The 19,430-nt window shown below is 36.7% G+C and overlaps 1 protein-coding gene across 1 annotated transcript; it reads right to left on the minus strand.

The window, feature by feature from the left end:
- Positions 1-1,202: 1,202 nt before the first annotated feature.
- DCUN1D5 (defective in cullin neddylation 1 domain containing 5) lies at positions 1,203-18,561 on the minus strand. Its single transcript, XM_026845081.1, has 7 exons — positions 17,199-18,561; positions 14,570-14,640; positions 14,067-14,158; positions 8,262-8,370; positions 8,064-8,168; positions 5,482-5,584; positions 1,203-4,735 (listed from the first exon to the last, which is right to left on the minus strand). Exons 2-7 carry the CDS (start codon positions 14,609-14,611, stop codon positions 4,680-4,682), a joined length of 507 nt encoding a protein of 168 aa, XP_026700882.1. The 5' UTR covers positions 14,612-14,640; positions 17,199-18,561; the 3' UTR covers positions 1,203-4,679.
- Between the last annotated feature and the right edge of the window lie 869 nt (positions 18,562-19,430).

A 19,430-nucleotide genomic window follows, 5' to 3' on the forward strand; every position in this document is an offset into this window, starting at 1 on the left:
ATTCAATAGAAATGTGTTGGAACTGACTTATATTAAGAAATAGTACTTGTCTTATTAAAATAAAAATCTGCCCTATAAAACAGACAAATGCAATAACTTACATCTTCTGTCAATATGGTCAGTTACTACTCAGGGTAAAAAAACCTAAGAAGATCCCAATATACAGAGAATGCCATAGTCTGATTAGCTAAAACAAAAAACAGGAACAAGATTAAAGTTTAGAATCTGGACGAAGTGATATACAAATCTGAGGAATTAATTTCATTTTGGTGACAAGCCCAGCAGTGGTTTAAAAATAAAAATTAGATAACACTAGACAACATTATCTTGTAGCACACAGTCTTTAATATGCCTGCCTAACACCAGGGTGTCCTTTCCCACAGAGACAGAAATACAGAATGATAATAGAGAGGACAAGGGTTAAGAGAAGGAACAGAACTGTTGCTATCATTTGTAGATATAGATATGAGATGCCTGGTCTGCATACCTCTAAACATCCTACTGACTTGGGAGGGCATTGGGAACTTCATTATCAAAAGAAGATAAACCAGAACTGTAGAGACAACAAATGAGCATTGCCGTAGGTCTAAAAAGAGACTGATGATCTTTGGGAGAAAAGACTGTCCTGAGGCAGGTAAGGCATCGGACCTCAACCACTAGTAAGCGTCAGGAATGGAACAACCTATATTGTCTGCAAGGAAAACAGTGTAACTAACATTTGATGGGATGATGACTTTGGTCTTTTCTGTGATGGGCTCTGAAAGACCCTGTGGAAGAGTACACTAGAAAACAGCAAGTTCTTTTGTAATAACAGGAGTGACCAAAGTAGAGGGGGGGGCAGGGGGCGCAGACTGAGAATCGGTCCTGGGAAGACAGAAAAACTAATTTTCTTTTCATTGATATGCATTGCAGAGAGGTTGTTGGCACAGTTCATCAATGAATAATTCATGACAGTTAATTATCAGGGCCAGTAAGTTCTACCAGCACCTAGTAACACGGAGTATAATCAAGAACCATGTTTGCTGTTGCTCCCAACTGAGTTCTATTTTCTAAATGTGCCCACAGGAGCAAAGAAATTCAGTAAGGTTAAGTTAGAAATTAAACTGATCCACCTTGCTGGAATTAAGTCTCTCAGTGATTTTAAGAAGTTACACATACACAAAAGAAAAAACTAAAAGAGGCAGCATGACAAAAACCCCAAGTTTTCTGCCCTATTCCATACCATTTTATTCATCATACTTAACAAAGCTAAACCTGTACAAGTTTATACATTGAAAGAACTGTTCACTAGCTTAAAAAACCGAAAACATCAGAAACATTAAATTCATGGTCCCTTTTGCAATTTTTGTGCAGTCAAGAGCAAGAGATCAGCCCAAAGCTTCCGAGAGCAACAGACACTGGGAACGCGGACCACAGCGCCCCCTGGCGGGACATCCAGTTATCTCGGGGCCGAAAGTCAAATCCCACTACACAAACGGGAAATTACAGCCAGTAGTAGAGTTAGATGTAAATTAAACAGTAAAGGTAAACTGCATCAAAACTACATATATAGTTAAAGACACAGGTAAACATACATGATTTTAATTCAAGATCACATTTTTACATAGGAGAGTTATTACATTCCAATCTACCAGTATGGCTTTTTCCATGAACAAGTGGGCCTTTTTTTGATGTAAAAACTGAAACTGTTAGTTGTCTAAGAAAACTAGAAAAAATTAGTTATGTTAGGAATAATTACTATCAGAAATGAAAGTGAGATTAAACTGAAATTTATAACATCAAGATAGACAACACTATGATTTAGTTTTGGAAGACATTTCACCTCCAATTTTATTATTTGTCATAACTGTGGCAGCATAGTTCACCTGTGAACTTCCATCTTAGAATACTGAAAAATAAGGTGTCACTTTTTTTATTCAACAGACTGAAATGCACCTGAGCAAAGCAAAATTGAAGTTCAAAGACTAAAAAAAGCATTTAGCTGAACTCAGTTTTGGCATGTGGACATGCACAAAATTAAATAAAATAAACAAACAGCTTTTGGCACTTATCCACAGTAAGCTGTAAGATGATTCAATAAGAGACAGCTAATAAAAGTGATCAGCTCACAATGAAACTGTACAAGCCATTAGTTCACATTTAAACAATAAATCTGATCGCAGTTTTGAGCACAAAACCATAACTTAAAATGCTATTTTATTCAAATTTGAAAAACTATATTGATTTTAAGTAGCTTAAATACATTCATTCCCAGTCAAAGTTTTACAGTAACTGATGATTTTCAATCACATACACACAACCAAGTTATAAATCCCTGAAACATGGATTTATTATAGGAATACTGATAAAACCTTAACAGAGATACAAATGATACATCACAAAAGTGTCTTACACCTTAACGGTAAGTACTTGACCACCTTGGATTGGTAGATGCATCACTCCTACTGTTAGACTCTAATACCATCCTCTAGGACCAAGTGGTTTAAATGGAATTTATAAGTTTGCAGTTATCTAAAAAAGTTGATTTTTTTTTAAAATCACACTATAAAATATTAATCTTCTAACTGGTGTTTCAAACCTTCTGGAAAGAGAGTTTCCCAGTTATAATGGGGTCTAAACATACTAAACAAGGAGAGCCATTGTAGTGAATTTGAGAAATCAGTGCCCCTGCAGAGATTCAGAGTACAGCAGTACTTCCCTTGACATAAGTTAATTGGGTCACCTTTATCTGTGCATTTTAGGACCTTAATCTACTAGTAGATTTTGAGACTCTTGGAGTTAATCTCATTCTGGCACTAACTTTCTGTAGGGTAGGACAAATTCCAAATGAAAGGCACTCTTATGAGTGAAATCATAATTATCAGCAATGCAAATGGTCAACTTGTAACATATTGAAGGGAACTGCTGTAGCCTACATGAGGTCCAAAATTAAGTACTTCCCTTAAAAAAAGGTGGAAAAATATTTAGAACAGCTGTAGTGCATATGTTTGCATGCACACAGACATTAGCCACTGAACAAGCAGATCTCCTGGTATCTCAACTGCTGTTTGATTTGGTTCCCACCCCATGCCTTCTTTTTTTTCCTCTCCTTTTGAGCAGAACCAAGCTCCAACTGCGCTATCAGGTGACTTGCAGAACAGCCCATGGACCACCACTGCATTGCTTTCCCCAGCAAAGTCTGGAAAATAAATTGCAAGAGTAGTCCTCTCTAATAGAACAGCACAGGCACACACTACTAGTTTGTCCTACTTCTCATTATTTCTCCTCACACCTTTTCCCTTCTTTTCCCCCCTCCTTGTAAAAAAAAAAAATTAATCTTGGGAATAAAGCTTTCCTTAAGGATAGGAAAACTCATGCTTGTTAGTCTGAATAAGGGATGTGCAAAACAGGTCATTTCCCTGAGGCAAAGATCTTCAAGTCATGCCTAGCTTACATTGTCTATTCTTATTTCAAGCTGTATTTGGCACAATGAGGCCTTGATCACTGACTCTCACGGCATTATCACAGTCTGCACAATATATTTATATAACAAAGTAGAAGTTACAAATGCTTCATTCTCTCATTGTTTTGGTTTCTCACATTTACTGATTAAAATCCCTTTCCTTCTCAAGGGTGGCATTGGGCCTCCTGGGCAGGAAGGTAAAGGTTGCCACAAATACTGAGCGCCTGAAAGGGCAATCTCACAGTAGTTATTGGACTCAATACATGGAGTAACAGGGTAAAAATTAATAGCCTACTATATACAGGTCAATGGTAGGTGATTTAATAGTCTCTTCCTGACTTACAGTATGAAGAGCATCCAGGGAGATAAAAAAAAGTCATGTTGTGAATGCTTCCAGTCTAAAACACGTAATAAGCAAAGCTTGAAACCAAGACTTTCCAGCTTTCCCTTTTAACATATAAATTGCACTTTTTATACAAAGCAATCCAAAGTCTGAATTGTAGTAAAAATTTGAAGCTGCCTTACTGTACCAAAGGTTATCTGTGTTCACCATCAGTGCAGGCAACTAGTTTTCAGCAATTCTACATGTACAGCCATATGCTCGACACCTTTCTGCTTTGAAAGGGCTTGCCATTAAATGCCATGCCACTGGGTGGGCACTGAACAAAAAAGAAAAAAGAAAAAAGAGTTTAAGGCCTTTATCTCCACCAGGAGCTGAAAACTGTGGTATAATCCATGACCAATACTTAATATGCAAATTAGCACACTCCCACCCAGGGCTCCAAAAATCAGTCATTCCTTCTAATGTTTGTCACACAAGACAATCATACCATCAGCAAGCAACAGTGCCAGTTAAGTATTTTTAAGGTCTTCAAAAATTCATAGCAAAGGGCACTTCTGAGAAAGATAATCTTAAAGATTTGGTTTTAAAAATAGACACCACACTCACATTCAAGGGACATTCTTCACTTTTAGGCCTTTGTCACAAATCTGAATCTTTATTGTACTGAAATAAATGCTATAAACATAAGACTCAAAACAAGAACTCCAGCTTTCAGTCTCAGAAGAGGTGTGGTTCAATGCCCATTTCACATGTAACAAGAAAATTTCCTTAAAAAAGGAAAAAAAATTACTGTAAAGTCTTTCTTAAGAATGAAAATGCAATCCTTTTTCTCATTAGTTTGTGTACAGGCGGGCACCAAAAAAAACCACTTTTGCATTTTCTTTTGAATTCTTGCTATGACGCTTGACGAACTTTTTGCCATTCAACAAACTCATCCAGAAGTACAGGCCCTGCAAATGGATGAAACTTGGAGTTATGTTTGCCAATGTCTTTCAAACATCTTTTAAAGTATGAAGGTTAAAACTATTGGTCTAGGTAATATCCATGCCAATTCCATGATCAAATACTTATTAAGATTCAAAGTGATTACGATAATTTCTATCCAAGGGTGGCAAAAAGTGTACAAATAACACTATACAGAAATATGGAGAAAAGTGTTCCTGACACCTGACAGGTGCACTGAACTGAAAGCATAAGAATAAGGTTATATTGTAAACTGGCCCAACTAATTCCTTCTTCTTAGAGCTCTAAAAGTTTCACATAATTAGAACACAAACCAAAATGGGATGCCTAATACAATTCACAGTATGAATGACTATCAGCCAAGTGTAGAGTTCAGCCCCAAGCACCAGAAGCTAGGCTACTTCATAGTTAAACTACAGTGTATTATATATTAGTACAAAATAAGAGTTTGCCATTTATAATTCTATTTGCAAGTCTATAGTTTCATGCGTTGAGCAGCTTTACTAGATCCTGAATATGACTTGGCTCAAATACACCATCATACCCCTGGCATACTACTACAATTAATATCTGCAGTTTGAAGATGAATGGTTAACAGGACAGTTTTACTATGCATTGTCGGAAAAGAAATATTTTACACCTGAAAGTATTGGGTCTGTTACAGAAATTTGTTGTAAGGAAATTGAAAAGACTGAAATAATAGTTGAATAAGCAAAATGTTACAAATACTTACATGCACCATCTTCATCGTAGTTGCTAAGGTCTGCATGGACAGTTCGGCTGAACTCCAGTACATTGTACCACTGATCCTTGTTCATAACTCTATACTTTGATTGCTACAGAAAATAATTTCAGAACATTAAAACATCAAATGACATTTGGTAATGCTGCATCTCATTTCTCTCATTTCATCTTCAATCAGTTCATAACAAACAATTTAAGGGGTAACAACAATTATATCCTTGGTTTTCCATTTTTCAAAAAACTACACAAGTGGTGTACCTCAGGGGTTGGTACTGGAACCAGTGCTGTTTAACATCTTTGTGGGCAGCATGGACAGTGGGATTGAGTGCGCCCTCAGCAAGTTTGCTGACGACACCAAGCTGTGTGGTGCCATTGACACGCTGGAGGGAAGGGATGTGCCATCCAGAGGGACATGGACAGGCTTGAGAGGTGGGCCCATGTGAACCTCAAAGTTCAACAAGGCCAGAGCAAGGACCTGCACATGGTTCAAGGCAATCCCATGCACAAATACAGGATGGAAAATGAGTGGATTGAGAGCAGCCCTGCGGAAAAGGACTTGGGGATGTTGGTTGACAGGAAGCTCAACATGACCCAGCAATGAAGCCATATCACACCCTGTGCTGCATCAAGAGAAGTGTGGCCAGTGGGTCAAGGGAGGTGATTCTTGCCCTATACTCTGCTCTTGTGAGACCCCACCTGGAGTACTGTGTCCAGCTCTGGGGCTCCCAACATAAGAAGGACATGGACCTGCTCAAGAAAGTCCAGAGGAAAGTCATAAGGATGATCTGGAGCTGCAGCACCTCTCCCATGAGGACAGGCAGACAGAGTTGGGGTCATTCAGACTGCAGAAGAGAAGGCTCCCGGGAGATCTTATAGCAGCCTTCCAGTACTTAAAGTGGCCCTACAGGAAAGATGGGGAGGGACTCTTTATCAGGGAGTGTAGTGATAGGACAAGGGGTAAGCCAGTCAGAGAGGGAACTAGGACTGCTGATGGACAGCCAGCTGAACATGAGCCAGCAGTGTGCCCAGGGGGCCAAGAAGGCCAATGGCATCCTGGATTGTGTCAGCACTAGCGTGGCCAGCAGGGACAGGGAAGGGATCTGACCCCTGTACTCAGCACTGGTGAGGCCGCACCTCCATTATTGTATTAGGTTTTGGCCCCTCATTACAAAGAGGACATTGAATGACTTGAACGTGTCCAAAGAAGGGCAACGGAGCTGGTGCAGGGTCTGGAGCACAGGTCGTGCGAGGAGCGGCTGAGGGAACTGGGGGGGTTTAGTCTGGAGAAGAGGAGGCTGAGGGGAGACCTCATCGTTCTCTACAGCTACCTGAAAGGAGGGTGCACAAAGCTGGGGATGAGTCTCTTTAACCAAGTAACAAGCGATAGGACAAGAGGGAATGGCCTCAAGTTGCACCAGGGAAGGTTTAGACTGGGTATTAGGAAGCATTTCTTTCCAGAAGGGGTTGTTGGGTGTTGGAATGGGCCATCCTGGAGGTGTTGAAGAGTCGGGTCGACATAGCGCTGAGGGACCTGGTCTAGTTGGGAACTGTCAGCGTTAGGTTAACGGTTGGACTGTATGATCTTCAAGGCCTTTTCCAACCTAGACGATTCTGTGATTTTGTAATGGCTTTAAACTGAGAGAGAGAAGATTTAGATTAGATATAAGGAAGAAATTCTTCTCTTCAAGGGTGGTGAGACACTGGCACAGGTTGCCTAGAGAAGCTGTGGCTGCCCCCTCCCTGGCAGTGTTCAAGGCCAGGTTGGACGGGGCTTTGAGCAACCTGGGCTAGTGGAAGGTGTCCCTGCCCATGGCAGGGGGGGTTGAACTGGATGATCTTTAATGTCCCTTCCAAATCCAACCAGTCTATGATGCTATGATTCATGTACTTATTTCATAATTCTGAAATTACATAAAATGCTTTCTTGAAAGATCAGGGAAAAAATTGAAATAGGAGGGAATCAGGAAGTCACCATTCTTAAGCTTTAGAAATTGTTAAATTTTCATCTTGCCCTGAAGTGGGGCATACCTAGCTCAGATAAATTTCCAGAATGAACAATTACAAAAACCTGTTCTCCAGGGTACAATATAGTATGATAAGGACATCTGCTTTGCAACATTAGTACTGATTTGAAGCCAGGGAATAGTCTTAAGCCTAGCACACTCCACAACCTACACACATCCACCTTACTAAGTCACTTGCAGCTGAGCTGACCAAAATCTTCCAGAGACAGACAGAGCTGAGAGTACCTACACACTGTACCTACACAAAGCAGACTTGAAATTCAGGACAGATGCACCTGAAAAGACTACTGGGGCTCTATTATTTTAAATTTACCTTTATAGTCTAATTAAGATAGAATTTCAGTTGCCTCTGATAAGAGAAGGGGGAGTGAGGCACAGGGAGTGAGAAAAGGATCTGCATACAAGAACATCACTGTTTCATAAGCACGTCGAGCAAGAGGAGAGCAATGTGGATACATTCTTGAGAAAAACAACACAAGCCCTGAAATCTTTTCACAGAACAGCCCAACTACTGTGCCATCATTTGGAAAGTCAAGGAAACTTGTACCTCCAGGTATTGATAGAATACTGAAAACAGTGGCCAAGTTCTTCCAAGCAGAAGAGCTAACATGGATTTTGCAGTATCAATATCAAGACTTCGCTGGTCTTTATCCTAAGGTTGAATAAAGAAAGCACAAAAACCACTCAAGTACAAGCGCATTGAATAATTAAAACAAAACCTTCTCTAACATTCCAGTAGCCTTACCCTTGCAAAATCAAAGGCATATCTGTAGATATTCTTAAAGGATGAAATGTCATTCAATTGTGACCGCAAGAAGTCAAATTTACTCTGTAATTTTTCTGTACAGTCACACCTTAAAATAAAGAAAGCAAAATTACATTAGAAGTTCAAAGCAAAATTATCTGGACAATCAAAAAAATGCCGGAAAACACAGAAATTTAAAATCACTAAATTGCAATCAGATGTGTAATAGTAACACTATACAAGTGACTTAAAGAACACTGAACATGCTCAACATTTGCAGCTTACTGAAATGGTGAATCCCTAGCTCCTGTAACCATTTTTTTTTAAAAAGTATCAGCAACATAATACAAAGTCTCTGCTTTACTTTTTAAACAGTAGTCTTTTTATGCTATACTCTGCAAGTTATAGTCATACCCAGCACTATCATATCTTTCAATCATTATGAAAGTTTGGAGAGAACAGTATTCAGTGTCTACTAAGGTTAGAAAATCCGACTGTATATAAGGGCTTTATGCCCCATCTCTTTGGAAAAAAAAACCCTAAACACACACTTCAAGACTATATAATTATGAGTGGCAGGATTGAGCAGGGACTCTGCAAAACATTTGTGGTTTATGAATGACAAATGCAAGCTCTGATAAGCCTGTCAGCTGGATTAGTCAGTAGCTATTCAACTGAAAACTCACAGGTTGTATGAGACTGCTAGCTGACAGAATAACCCTTCCGCAAAATGAACCTTTTGGCAGAAAAGAAGATCTCCATGTTATTTTATCTGGAAAGGACTTTTGTTTTCAAATAGAAAATGGGTTATATTCACCAAGAATGGCAGAGGAGAATGTAATTTACATATGCTAATCCTCCAGGAAAGACTCAAAAGAGCAGTTACATTATGTCACATTTTACTCTTATGAAATAACAGCTGCCATGATCTAAAAAAATTTTCCACCTTGCCCTGTATCATACATGACAGAAGCAATACTTTCAGAAATGCAGATGTACATAAATAATGCCTTTAGTAATGTGTCCCCTTTCTGGCAGCCTGCCTCTCTGAGAATACATCTGCATTTTTAATTGCTCCTTGTGGACCTGCCTCAGCAGCCCATAGCAAAAGTCCTTCAGGAGTATGGCAGCAGGTCGCTGAGATGCTGTACTTTGATGCTGTACTTTGCCAACACTGATACTTCCTGTTCCTCAGGTCTGCCAACCTGTGCGTGCACTTCTGTCTCTCAGGCTGTGATAGAAGAAACATAGCAATTCCAGCTGTTGGAGGTTTTTGTTATTTCTTGTCTCTAGCAGCATCTACCTTAAAGCAGCACTGAGCCCCAGCCAAGATCAGTGCTTAAAAACTATTAGACAATTAGGCTGTGTGTTCAGATGACAAGAACCAATATATTTTGCAACAAACCATGCATTATTTTGAAAAGGAAACCTGTTAAAAGAACTTTGGTAGATTTATCTAAAGATAAAATTAGGGTTTTTTTCTTCAGCCATCTAACTAGCCTATGTATTTTATTATTTAACCATTAAGCCAGTATTATGCTATGCTACAAAGGCATCTTATTTTACATTCATCTCTTTTCTTTCTATGTTCAGATCTTCATATTGCAATAATATTGTCTTCTACATTTGAGGACAAATCCACCTATTTAACACCTAATTAAATGCTCATGTTGTTATATGTCATTAATACACTGAAGTGTGTTTACCATACATTTTGTCAAATATGACTATTTACTATACGATGGATAAACACAGATTTCAGGATGTTTAAGTTTCTTGCAAAATATTTTTTTAATATTGTTCAAATAATCATAAACTTAAGAACAAAGTAAAACTCCCGTTACTGCCTACTGTACTATTGACTCTACATATTTTAATGCAGAAGTGATTTTCTTGAAAAAGTTGGTATGAAAATATGCAAGTACTAAGCCTCAAGATTCGAGCTACTGTCAAACTATTTAAAACCAAACAGTCAGACAGACAAGCACCACTCTCTGAAATCCAATGCAAGGACATATTCTCTGTTAAAGCCATTTAAGGCATTTCCACACCTGGCCACTAATTTTCTTGGTGCTGTTGAGGTAAGGAAATGTCAAGCTGCTCTTTTATAGATAAAGCTGCTTATGTGACTGCACCATAAACAAGATGACTGAGGTCACCCTATAGCTAACAATTTGGGTTTTTTTCTGTCAGAACAACCTTCTAATTAGCACTAAAGTGAATTAACACCAAACTCCTGTACAAAGACTAGAAAAAGATGTGATTTCTTGAACAGCCTTTAATGAAAGATAGCATTAAATAAGGTTACCTCAAGATCAACAAAACTAGACATCAGCTTACTACATTCTCATCACATCCTTACATCACATTAGCACCACAAAGCAGTCATATTTTGATTTCTATTAGGGTAGAGTTCATTTGAGGCATAGCTAACAGACAGAGTAATGATTCAATAACTCCCACCAGATACTCCAGTATTTCACATTTCATAATTATTTACACATGCTTGTCTTTTACTAAAAAGAAAAATTAGTAAGATGTATACAAACATTAAACCAAAAGCATTAAATGGTAGTATATAACGTAGCTTGAAGGTCTTTTAATATACAAAAAGAGTTCCCTGCCATCATCCAGCCCTCCAGATGGACAAAAGGAAATTATATCCATCCACCTCTCTTCAAGCACTGGAACAGGATTTTCTGAAATTTAGGTTCCATGTTGTAACTGGAGCATACAGAGGTCCAAGGAAGTAATGGTTTAAGAGAGCAAGGGTCATCTTTTGCCCCGGTAATGCCATAGTTTCACTATGTCAGTTGATTTATAGTTCTGGAGACCAGAAATTGTTCAGATTCAGGTATACACTGAATGCTATATTGGCATAAAAAAAAAATCATTTACACTATGCTCTGTGTTAGCCTCACAAACATTAACAGAAGGAAATGTAATAACAAGCAAAAAGCTTGTTGGAAAACCAGCTAATTAGGCTATAATTAAAGTCAACCCAAATATGCTGGTTTTATTAATAATGCTACAAACAGCACAAAGTTACAAACTTAATCTCTTGCCTCTCTCCCGTGGCTTGTGAGCTCATGACCTTATCTTTCCCTCAATTGGAATCTAATTGGCACTCTCCCCTTCACCTGGGCACTCACTTTCAAAAGCTCATTTAATGTAAAATGGGCTCAAATCCTAAGTTTAATAAAAAATAGCCAGAGAAGTACTAAGACAATATAGCTGCTTACACCTCACTTCTTTACACATGAAATTCTTTGTAGTTTGAACCATGACTTTTGTGGAGTTTAATAAAATCATGAATCATAATCCTTTTTCCTTCACCTTCATTTCATAACCAGATTTGTAACTACAATTGAAAAATACATGGGTATGCTTCTCCTTTAACTCAGATACATAAAGTTAAATGCTCAATATTAAGTTATTCATCCTCCATTGGTTTTAAAGGAAATGTAGATAAATGGTCAGTTCCTGAAGGCTATTCATGTCATCCTAAAAATGTGTTAAAAGTAGCCAAAATAAATTGCCCAGAGGTACTTGTTTCTCTGTGCGGAGTATGAAAAGACTTTCAGGTGATCAATGTAGAGTCAGGTACCCAGATTTTATATATATACAGGGCAGAATTCACCCTACCAACACGATACAATAGAAACCTCACTTTCACAGCTTAAGTTGTTCATGTCTTAAAAGCTGCTACTTAGTGTTTGATCCACCTTAATTTTGACAGTGTATACCTTAACACATATTTATTTTTTCCTCCTCTCTAAAGAACAAACTTCATCAGCATATCACAAAACCACACACAAAAAGAATGTCACTTCAAGATTCAAGCACCCAAACGCTGGCATCTGACTGTAGATTAGATTTAGGTGTCTAAACTTAAGGTGTTGCCATTCACAGAAGCCTAGCCAACTAACCCGCAAGAGCAATTCAGGTGACCAGTCACTAGGTCTTAAGGCAAACTGCCCTAGGCTCCACTACATTGACTAGATCTCCAAAGACTGCAGTTTAAGAAATCCAGGTCTTGCATATATACCACACATTTAGGTGTCATACTTTGTAGCTGAATTCCACCCAACCCTGTTCATGCAATTACCTTATGTGACATTTCACATATTTTGAAATAAGGATTCTGTAATTTAACTCTGACTTCGAATACACTCTGGGCTTTTAAGGCATTTTAATGTTGTTTCTTCAAGAAAGAAAATTTTAAAATGCTGTGCAAAAATGTAATAATAATCTATTGCTTTAAGAGTTTAAAATGATTCTCCTTCCAAACTTCTGTCAAACCTTTCAAGAGAAGCTGGATTCCCCCATTCCAGATGGAATCCCATAATATGATCCTCCCCTCCCACTAAGCACAAACAGCACAAGTCTGCAGATTTATATCCTCTTTTTAAGACAAAGAATCTTGAATTACTTTGAGTGTCACCGCCTCATCCAGCTGCTTAGTCCACAGCCTGCTATTAGAGCACAGCCAGGGGAAGCAAAACATAGAGGTTAACAGGATTAAGCTTAGTCAAGTGCTCTGATCACGTCTGTTTATATAACAATGCACAGGAATACCGTATTTTCTGTCTTAAACACATTTAGCCTACAGCATGACCAGCTCTGTTGTTAAAAGAAGCAGAAGATTCCTAATCACAGCAGATTATTAGAAACAAAGTCTATAATATCAGTTTTGAAGATGTGCTTGATTTTGTAAGTCTTTGTGCTTTCATTCTGCTAGACCGGCTAACTCTTGAGAGCTTCCATTTGGGCATAAAAATTAAGTACTTCAGAGAAGTGACCAAATTATACCCATTCACTGCATCTAAAAATGTATGTATGGAGAATATAATTGTCATCCTGAATTTCAGGCAATTTAATAATTCCAGCTCTTACTAAATTTAAAAGCTTCTGATAGTCACAAAACAATTAAGGCATCCATCAGAAGGCTAGTCCCAAATCAAGTGAAATTTGTACAAGAGATTTGGCTGGCCTCACTCCATAGTCTTGAATAACCAGAGGGTATCTACCCAATACAATTTCCCAAACCAATTCAAAACCAATAGGCCAATTGTGTCAACTCCAAGAGTCAGATCAGCCTCCTCTTTTTCACCATGACATAGCTGTAAGAGTAGCTCCCTGACATTTTAAATATTGATTTCAGTGTCAAAACAAGTCACCCATTAAACATTTATGTACCATAAGTAGTTTCATGAAGAACAAACAAAAAAGTGACAACTGAACTAAGCCTCACAAAAAGCTGATCAGTTTCACAAAAGGAAGAACCTCTTTAGGGAGGCCATCTCACCAAAAATTCTTATAAAAAAGAAGGAATAAGAAGTTTATTTATAATTTGGAAAAGTGTAATTTAACCTAAGTGTTAAGCATGGCTTCTGACCTGCATCTAATAAACAACACTAACAACCAAAACTATTATCAATGCAGTCCTCATCTATAAATCCTAGAAATAAATAACTTTCTAGAATACCAGTGCTGAGCTATGCTTATGAGTATCTTCAGATCTACTTATTTGTGTCAGCTAACTAGAATGGTATTTTAACATTCTGTAAGAAGCAGCCACCAAATCCTGACTTACTAGGGTTAGACAGAACTTTAGCATTTGAGTGAACTCATCAGATGCACAACTTGATGAACAGTAGTTACTTCGAGCTGTTGACCCAGACCTAAAAGCAAGGGTTTCTGTGTCTTATTGCCAGCGTACAAGAAACCGAGGGCAAGAATAATTAAGTTGATAATACAAACATAAAATTAGAACATTCTACTATATATTTAAAACACTCTTACTGTAATGAGGTCATTCCTTTTAACCATTCTTCCTTGGTAAAAAATCCCATGCTTTCAGCCTCTAGTTTCCAGGCTAAAACTAACATAATAATCTAGGGAGAAAAATACAAGGGGAGAAAAAGGAGTCAGTATGTAAGAAAAGGCTGATTTCTAGATGTCTGAGAACAAAACTCTGAGCATTCAAACATTCTAGAAGTTGTTGTACATGCTGGCACTTTATATTTGTTACTATTTAATAATTCAGCTATGTGCAATATTTAATTTCATTTTTCTGAAAATTAAATATCAGTATTCTGTAAATGAAATTAAAATAATAAACGAAACAAAAAACCTCACACAGCAGCCACACATAATTGATGTGTTTAGCTGAAATATCTTAGAACAGCTCCTAAAAGCAGGAAGAGATCAACTCTTTGCTTACTGAAGTTAAGAGTTTTACACAGAACTTAATCTTATCAAATATCCTCTTTTAAACTGTTATTAGTATCATGCAAGAAGCCTACATTTTCAGGCTCAACACCAATGTCTTCACAGAACTTTTCCATTCCTTCGGGCCCCACAACTTCATCGGGACCTTCAAAACAAACAAAAAACCCCCCAGACTGAATTTAAGTAACATTCATTGCTCATATGAATTACATACAACAATTAGACTATATTGCATACATGCCATCTTTAAATGCTATTAAATAGGTATTATGTTATTACCATTCTATCAACTGCAATATGGAGACATGTATATTCCATATGAAGTATTACTGTGAACTAAAAGCAATACTAAACCAGAACTTTCATGTTGTGCACTGCCTCCCCACAACAGCAGTCAAGCTATTTTAGTCTGTGTATGCGAGTTTTCAGAAGACTCCATTGGGCTTCCCACTGATATAACTCAACTCCAGTAACTGCGGTGGTCACTTGTGTATAAGATAACTTGGGTATCACTACTCTGTACTGAAGTTACTCTATGAATAATGTTCTTCAGAGAGTTATTTTATCAACAATAAAAAAATTAATTCCATCTGAGCTACTATTACAGATATTACTCTTTCAAAGGTGTTAACATTATGGGTTTGTACTAACACAGAAGAGGATGAACCTTCAAATAATGCAAGTTTTATGATCCTAAGTAATAAGGAGAGTAATAACAATGAATCAGAAAAATGCTAAGCATGTTAGGTCACGTACAAAGCAGAAAAAGATTTATGACTACAATGAAAATAACTTGATCAGGACAACAGTTAGTGTTATACTGTCACTTTTCCATTTTAACACACCAGCAGCCACTAAAAAGCAACAAAATAGGGTATTTAAAGAGCACATACAGACACACTCTACAATATACTGTTTCTTTGAATCAGACTCTGGTTTCAGTTATTTCTGCTAAGCCTGTTCCAAAAATGACTCCTACCAGGCAATCAAATATTATTAGTAGATCTGTTGACATGTTATTTTGATGTGTCTTGCTTGGATTGTTATGTTAATATTGTCTTAGTGAATATGAACCCATGCAGAAGGTAAAGGCCTTAACTTCCAAAACAACGTGCCATTTTACAATTTTTTGGCAAATTGTCCTTTATACATAGACAAAACAGTCTTTTTTTTTTTCCTCCTGGACAATACCCATCTCCAATTTATCTGTATCTGCTGTTACTGTAAGCAGAATTCTTTTTAGGAGTTTGGATAACAAGACTTTGAATCAAGTCAATAAAAACTACTGAGAATGGCTACTTCTACAGGAAAATAAAATGCAACTAACATTTAAGAACATGAACCTCTTGCAAAATGTTGCAAAGAGCATTCAATCTAGGTAAGCAAGGCAAAACACTGCCATCTGGTTTTGAGAAGCCCTTACACAGAATGTGTTAAAAAAATTGAAAGTTTAAATTATGAAGAGATACACATACAAGGATTCACTGGTAATGACAAGTACAAACTTGAATGAGTGTGTTTGGCCCAGAAATCATGTGTACAATTCATATACGTGTGTGTATATAATTTTCTTTTAATGGAAACTTTTAATCTCCTATAGTGTATAATTTCACTAGAACTCTATTTTATGCTAGAAACATAGCATATTTTTGTTACCAGTTAACTAAGAAAATATAACCTCCTACACTCAGTTCTTGACTCAAAAGAAAACCAAAATTTACAGGCCTTAAAGTTAAAAGTATCTGCAGGCACATTATTATTTTCCTCAGAAAAGACTTTCCTCCTAAAGCATATGCCTCAAACCTAAATTAGAAAGCAGAATACTAGAATTAGGAGTAGTTCATTACTGTGGAAATGCTGCCAGGAAAAATATTAGTTCTGATACATATACTCAAACCAATTGCTGGCAGATGAATCATCAGCCCGTTTCATCCTGCAAACTGGCCATTAATGAGTTTTAATCACCAATTAGTTAAGATGGATTTCAAGTAGTGACAAGAAAAGAAATTAGTAACAGTTTACAGATCCTGAATTGCTAACTATATAATTGGTCAATAAATGGCAGTAATAGTCTAATAAGTTCTGCAAAATACACTGCATAGTTACTGAAAGCAACTATTACTTGGATAGAAGTTCTGATTTATTTGAAAGAGGCTACTTCTAACACTTCTGAATGAAACAGTTGTTATTCAGAACATCAAAATATTAGGACAGATTCTCAGACAGGAAAAACAGCATTAGCACCTATAATTTCATTTCGTAAAATAGAAAACCAAGAGGCTTAAATGATTAACTATTTCATTATCCTTCCAACTTGATTATAAACAAGATCTAGTTGGATAAATAAACTTCCACCTAAACTATCTCTCAACATTCTGACTTCTTCTTGGCCATTTCAAATCAGGAAGTAGAACCATTCAGTATATCCTGGTTTAACACTGTACTGCCCAACATCAGTTATTTAATTTTAAAGAATGCCATGGTATATTACAAAGCACAAAGAAGCAGTCAAAAAGAACAAATACGGAAAAGGCTATAATAAAAGCTATACTAATTCAAGTGCATGCAATAAGGAAGTGAACATGGACCTATTTTTTATGTCTACATCACCACAAAAAAAGCAAAAATGTAAATAATATTTGATGTATTTGCTTGTTTTAAACAAAACCATACAGTTTTAATTATGAATCCATTGCATATTACCTGCATATTCATAAAACCAAGCCAGGCACTTTTTGCTTGAAAAATGTTCTTCTCCGCTTATTACTTTACCAGAGGCTTGTGATCTGCAATAGCTTATAAAAACACAAGGATGATAGGTGTTATTTTAATATGAGAAAAGGGAAATAATTTAAAATTAAATTCCAAATTGTTTATTATCAGTTCAAACTATTTAAACTGTTTTATGAAGTCAATATACATATAGAATGAAGCTGAATTTGTTAAAGGGCAACTGTCAGCCTGTTTCAACACTGGTTGGAACATAAAATTACCGTGAAATACAATCCTCTCAGCCTAATTTATCACAACTATTACTTTTTCTGAAATGCAATAGTACTGTTATCTTCTAGATATTAAACCAAGAAACCCACACACAGATGGTCAAAATATCACTACTCAGTAATTTAAATGCCTTATTATCTACTTATATTTATATACACAGGCATTTAAAGTGAGATCTCTAATAAGCAGCATGATCTTCAAGAGTGCTGAATATGCATAGATCCCATTTAGGTCAACAGGAGCTGCAGAGTTTGACATATTTAAAAGTCAGGCTATTTATAGTTAAGTATTCAAATTTGGGAAGAAAACTTGGTCAATTTGTTTACATTAAACATGTAACTAAATATCTGTAAGTTCTATAGATGTTTGGTACACATACCAGAATAGTAATATGCAATTTATGGTAAGACTAAAACTGCTCAGCACACAGAGCTTCCCCCTCATATTGTCTTCATGACACACAACCCAGTTTACCTACGAAGTGAATTTTCATTCTTTATAATTCTTCAAAAGAATATTTAGAATAACTGATTTCTTCCCATAAAAACACTGACCACATGAAAGCATCTTTAGTCAGTAAGGAGCTGCAGCAACTTTTCAATGCACACTCCTTTCAAATACAAAGTTACAGAACTTTAGAACAAGATAAGATTATTTCTAAGAATGAGGTGAAAGTTAATTGTATGAGAAGATTTAAAATTATGCAGCTCCTACACAGCAATTTTAAAATGAAAATGTCAAGTAGGAAAAGAATAGTTCAATTCTGAGAGCTGGTGAACAACTTTATCTCCTATGTATCATTTTAAACTTCACTAGAAAAGAAAGCAATGCTCTCCAAGATGAAGCCTTATGTGCTGAAAGCTAGAATTAAAGATTGACTACACACAAGCATCCATTAAACCGCCATTGAAAATACAAGTCAGCAGAGAGAAACATACAGTATGCTACGGTTTGTTGGTTTTATCCAGTTTAACATATATCTATTTGTAATCAGTGGTTTTATTAAAGAATATTACCAATATAAGAAGGTTAGGTCAAAAATGCTCGTGTATCTAACATTTAGCGACCAGCTAGCATGAACTCTCATTTATGTCAGTTTTGTGCAATGACTACTTGCTTCCTGTAGAACTTTTTTTAAGGAGCTTTCAAAAGATTTTTTTTGGAAGTAAAAGAAATTAAGATCATAAAAGTTTGGTCAGCGACATTCAAGAAAGATAAACTGAAACCGGAGCAGATGCAGAAAAAAGCAACGATAAGCAAGGAAACTGAAAATCAGTACTGCAAAACAGAAGAATTTAGCTTGTTTAATTTCACAAAATAAAGCATGAGAAAGTACAAGCGTTCATTCCAAATACGATAAGGCAGAACCAAGAGGGAGGAGTGTTATATAAAGGATAATGCAGGCACAAGAACGATTATTAACTGGTAATGAATAACTTTAGACAGAAACTAAAAGATCATTTATGACTGCAGAAAGCGAGCTCCAGAACAGTTATCCAAAATGAACAGTCATAACAAAATAAGAGCCTGGGTACTTCTAAACTCAAGTTTGGTCAACCTATGAGAAATGCCATATGCCACAGTTTCTTGCAATGGCCATTCCCGTAGTGTTGATTTCATATGTCCTTTGTATTCTTATGTCCTCAGGATGTTTTGCATAACTACTGGTTTACTAACATACTTAACAAATTCTAATAGATTAAGAAGGCATACAGTTATTTTTGGGAAGCCACACTAGAAGCTCCTGTGACACCATACTATGGTTTATCATTCTAATGGTAATTTTTGGGTAACACAGCATAAGTGGTCTTTTTATAGTACTTAATGAAGAAGATGCTTCAGACTCCTGAATTTATTAGAAAAACCTTTCCTGATTTTGTTTGGAGTGTCCTGACCTGTCCTTCCATTCCACTGCAAAAAAAAAAAAAAAAA

The sequence above is a fragment of the Athene cunicularia genome (assembly GCF_003259725.1).
Source record: "Athene cunicularia isolate RWA chromosome 1 unlocalized genomic scaffold, athCun1 chr1_part1, whole genome shotgun sequence".
NCBI classification, from domain to species: Eukaryota; Metazoa; Chordata; class Aves; order Strigiformes; family Strigidae; genus Athene; species Athene cunicularia.

What these genes read in the sequence shown, in the direction of transcription:
- DCUN1D5 (XM_026845081.1), bottom strand. Translation starts at nt 14,611, where the DNA reads ATGGAAAAGTTCTGTGAAGACATTGGTGTTGAGCCTGAAAAT. An exon ending in TTGGTGTTGAGCCTGAAAAT is followed by an intron (nt 14,159 to 14,569) that starts GTAGGCTTCTTG and finishes TTTTCTCCCTAG; the next exon opens with ATTATTATGTTAGTTTTAGC. An exon ending in TATTCTATCAATACCTGGAG is followed by an intron (nt 5,585 to 8,063) that starts GTACAAGTTTCC and finishes TATTTTCTGTAG; the next exon opens with CAATCAAAGTATAGAGTTAT.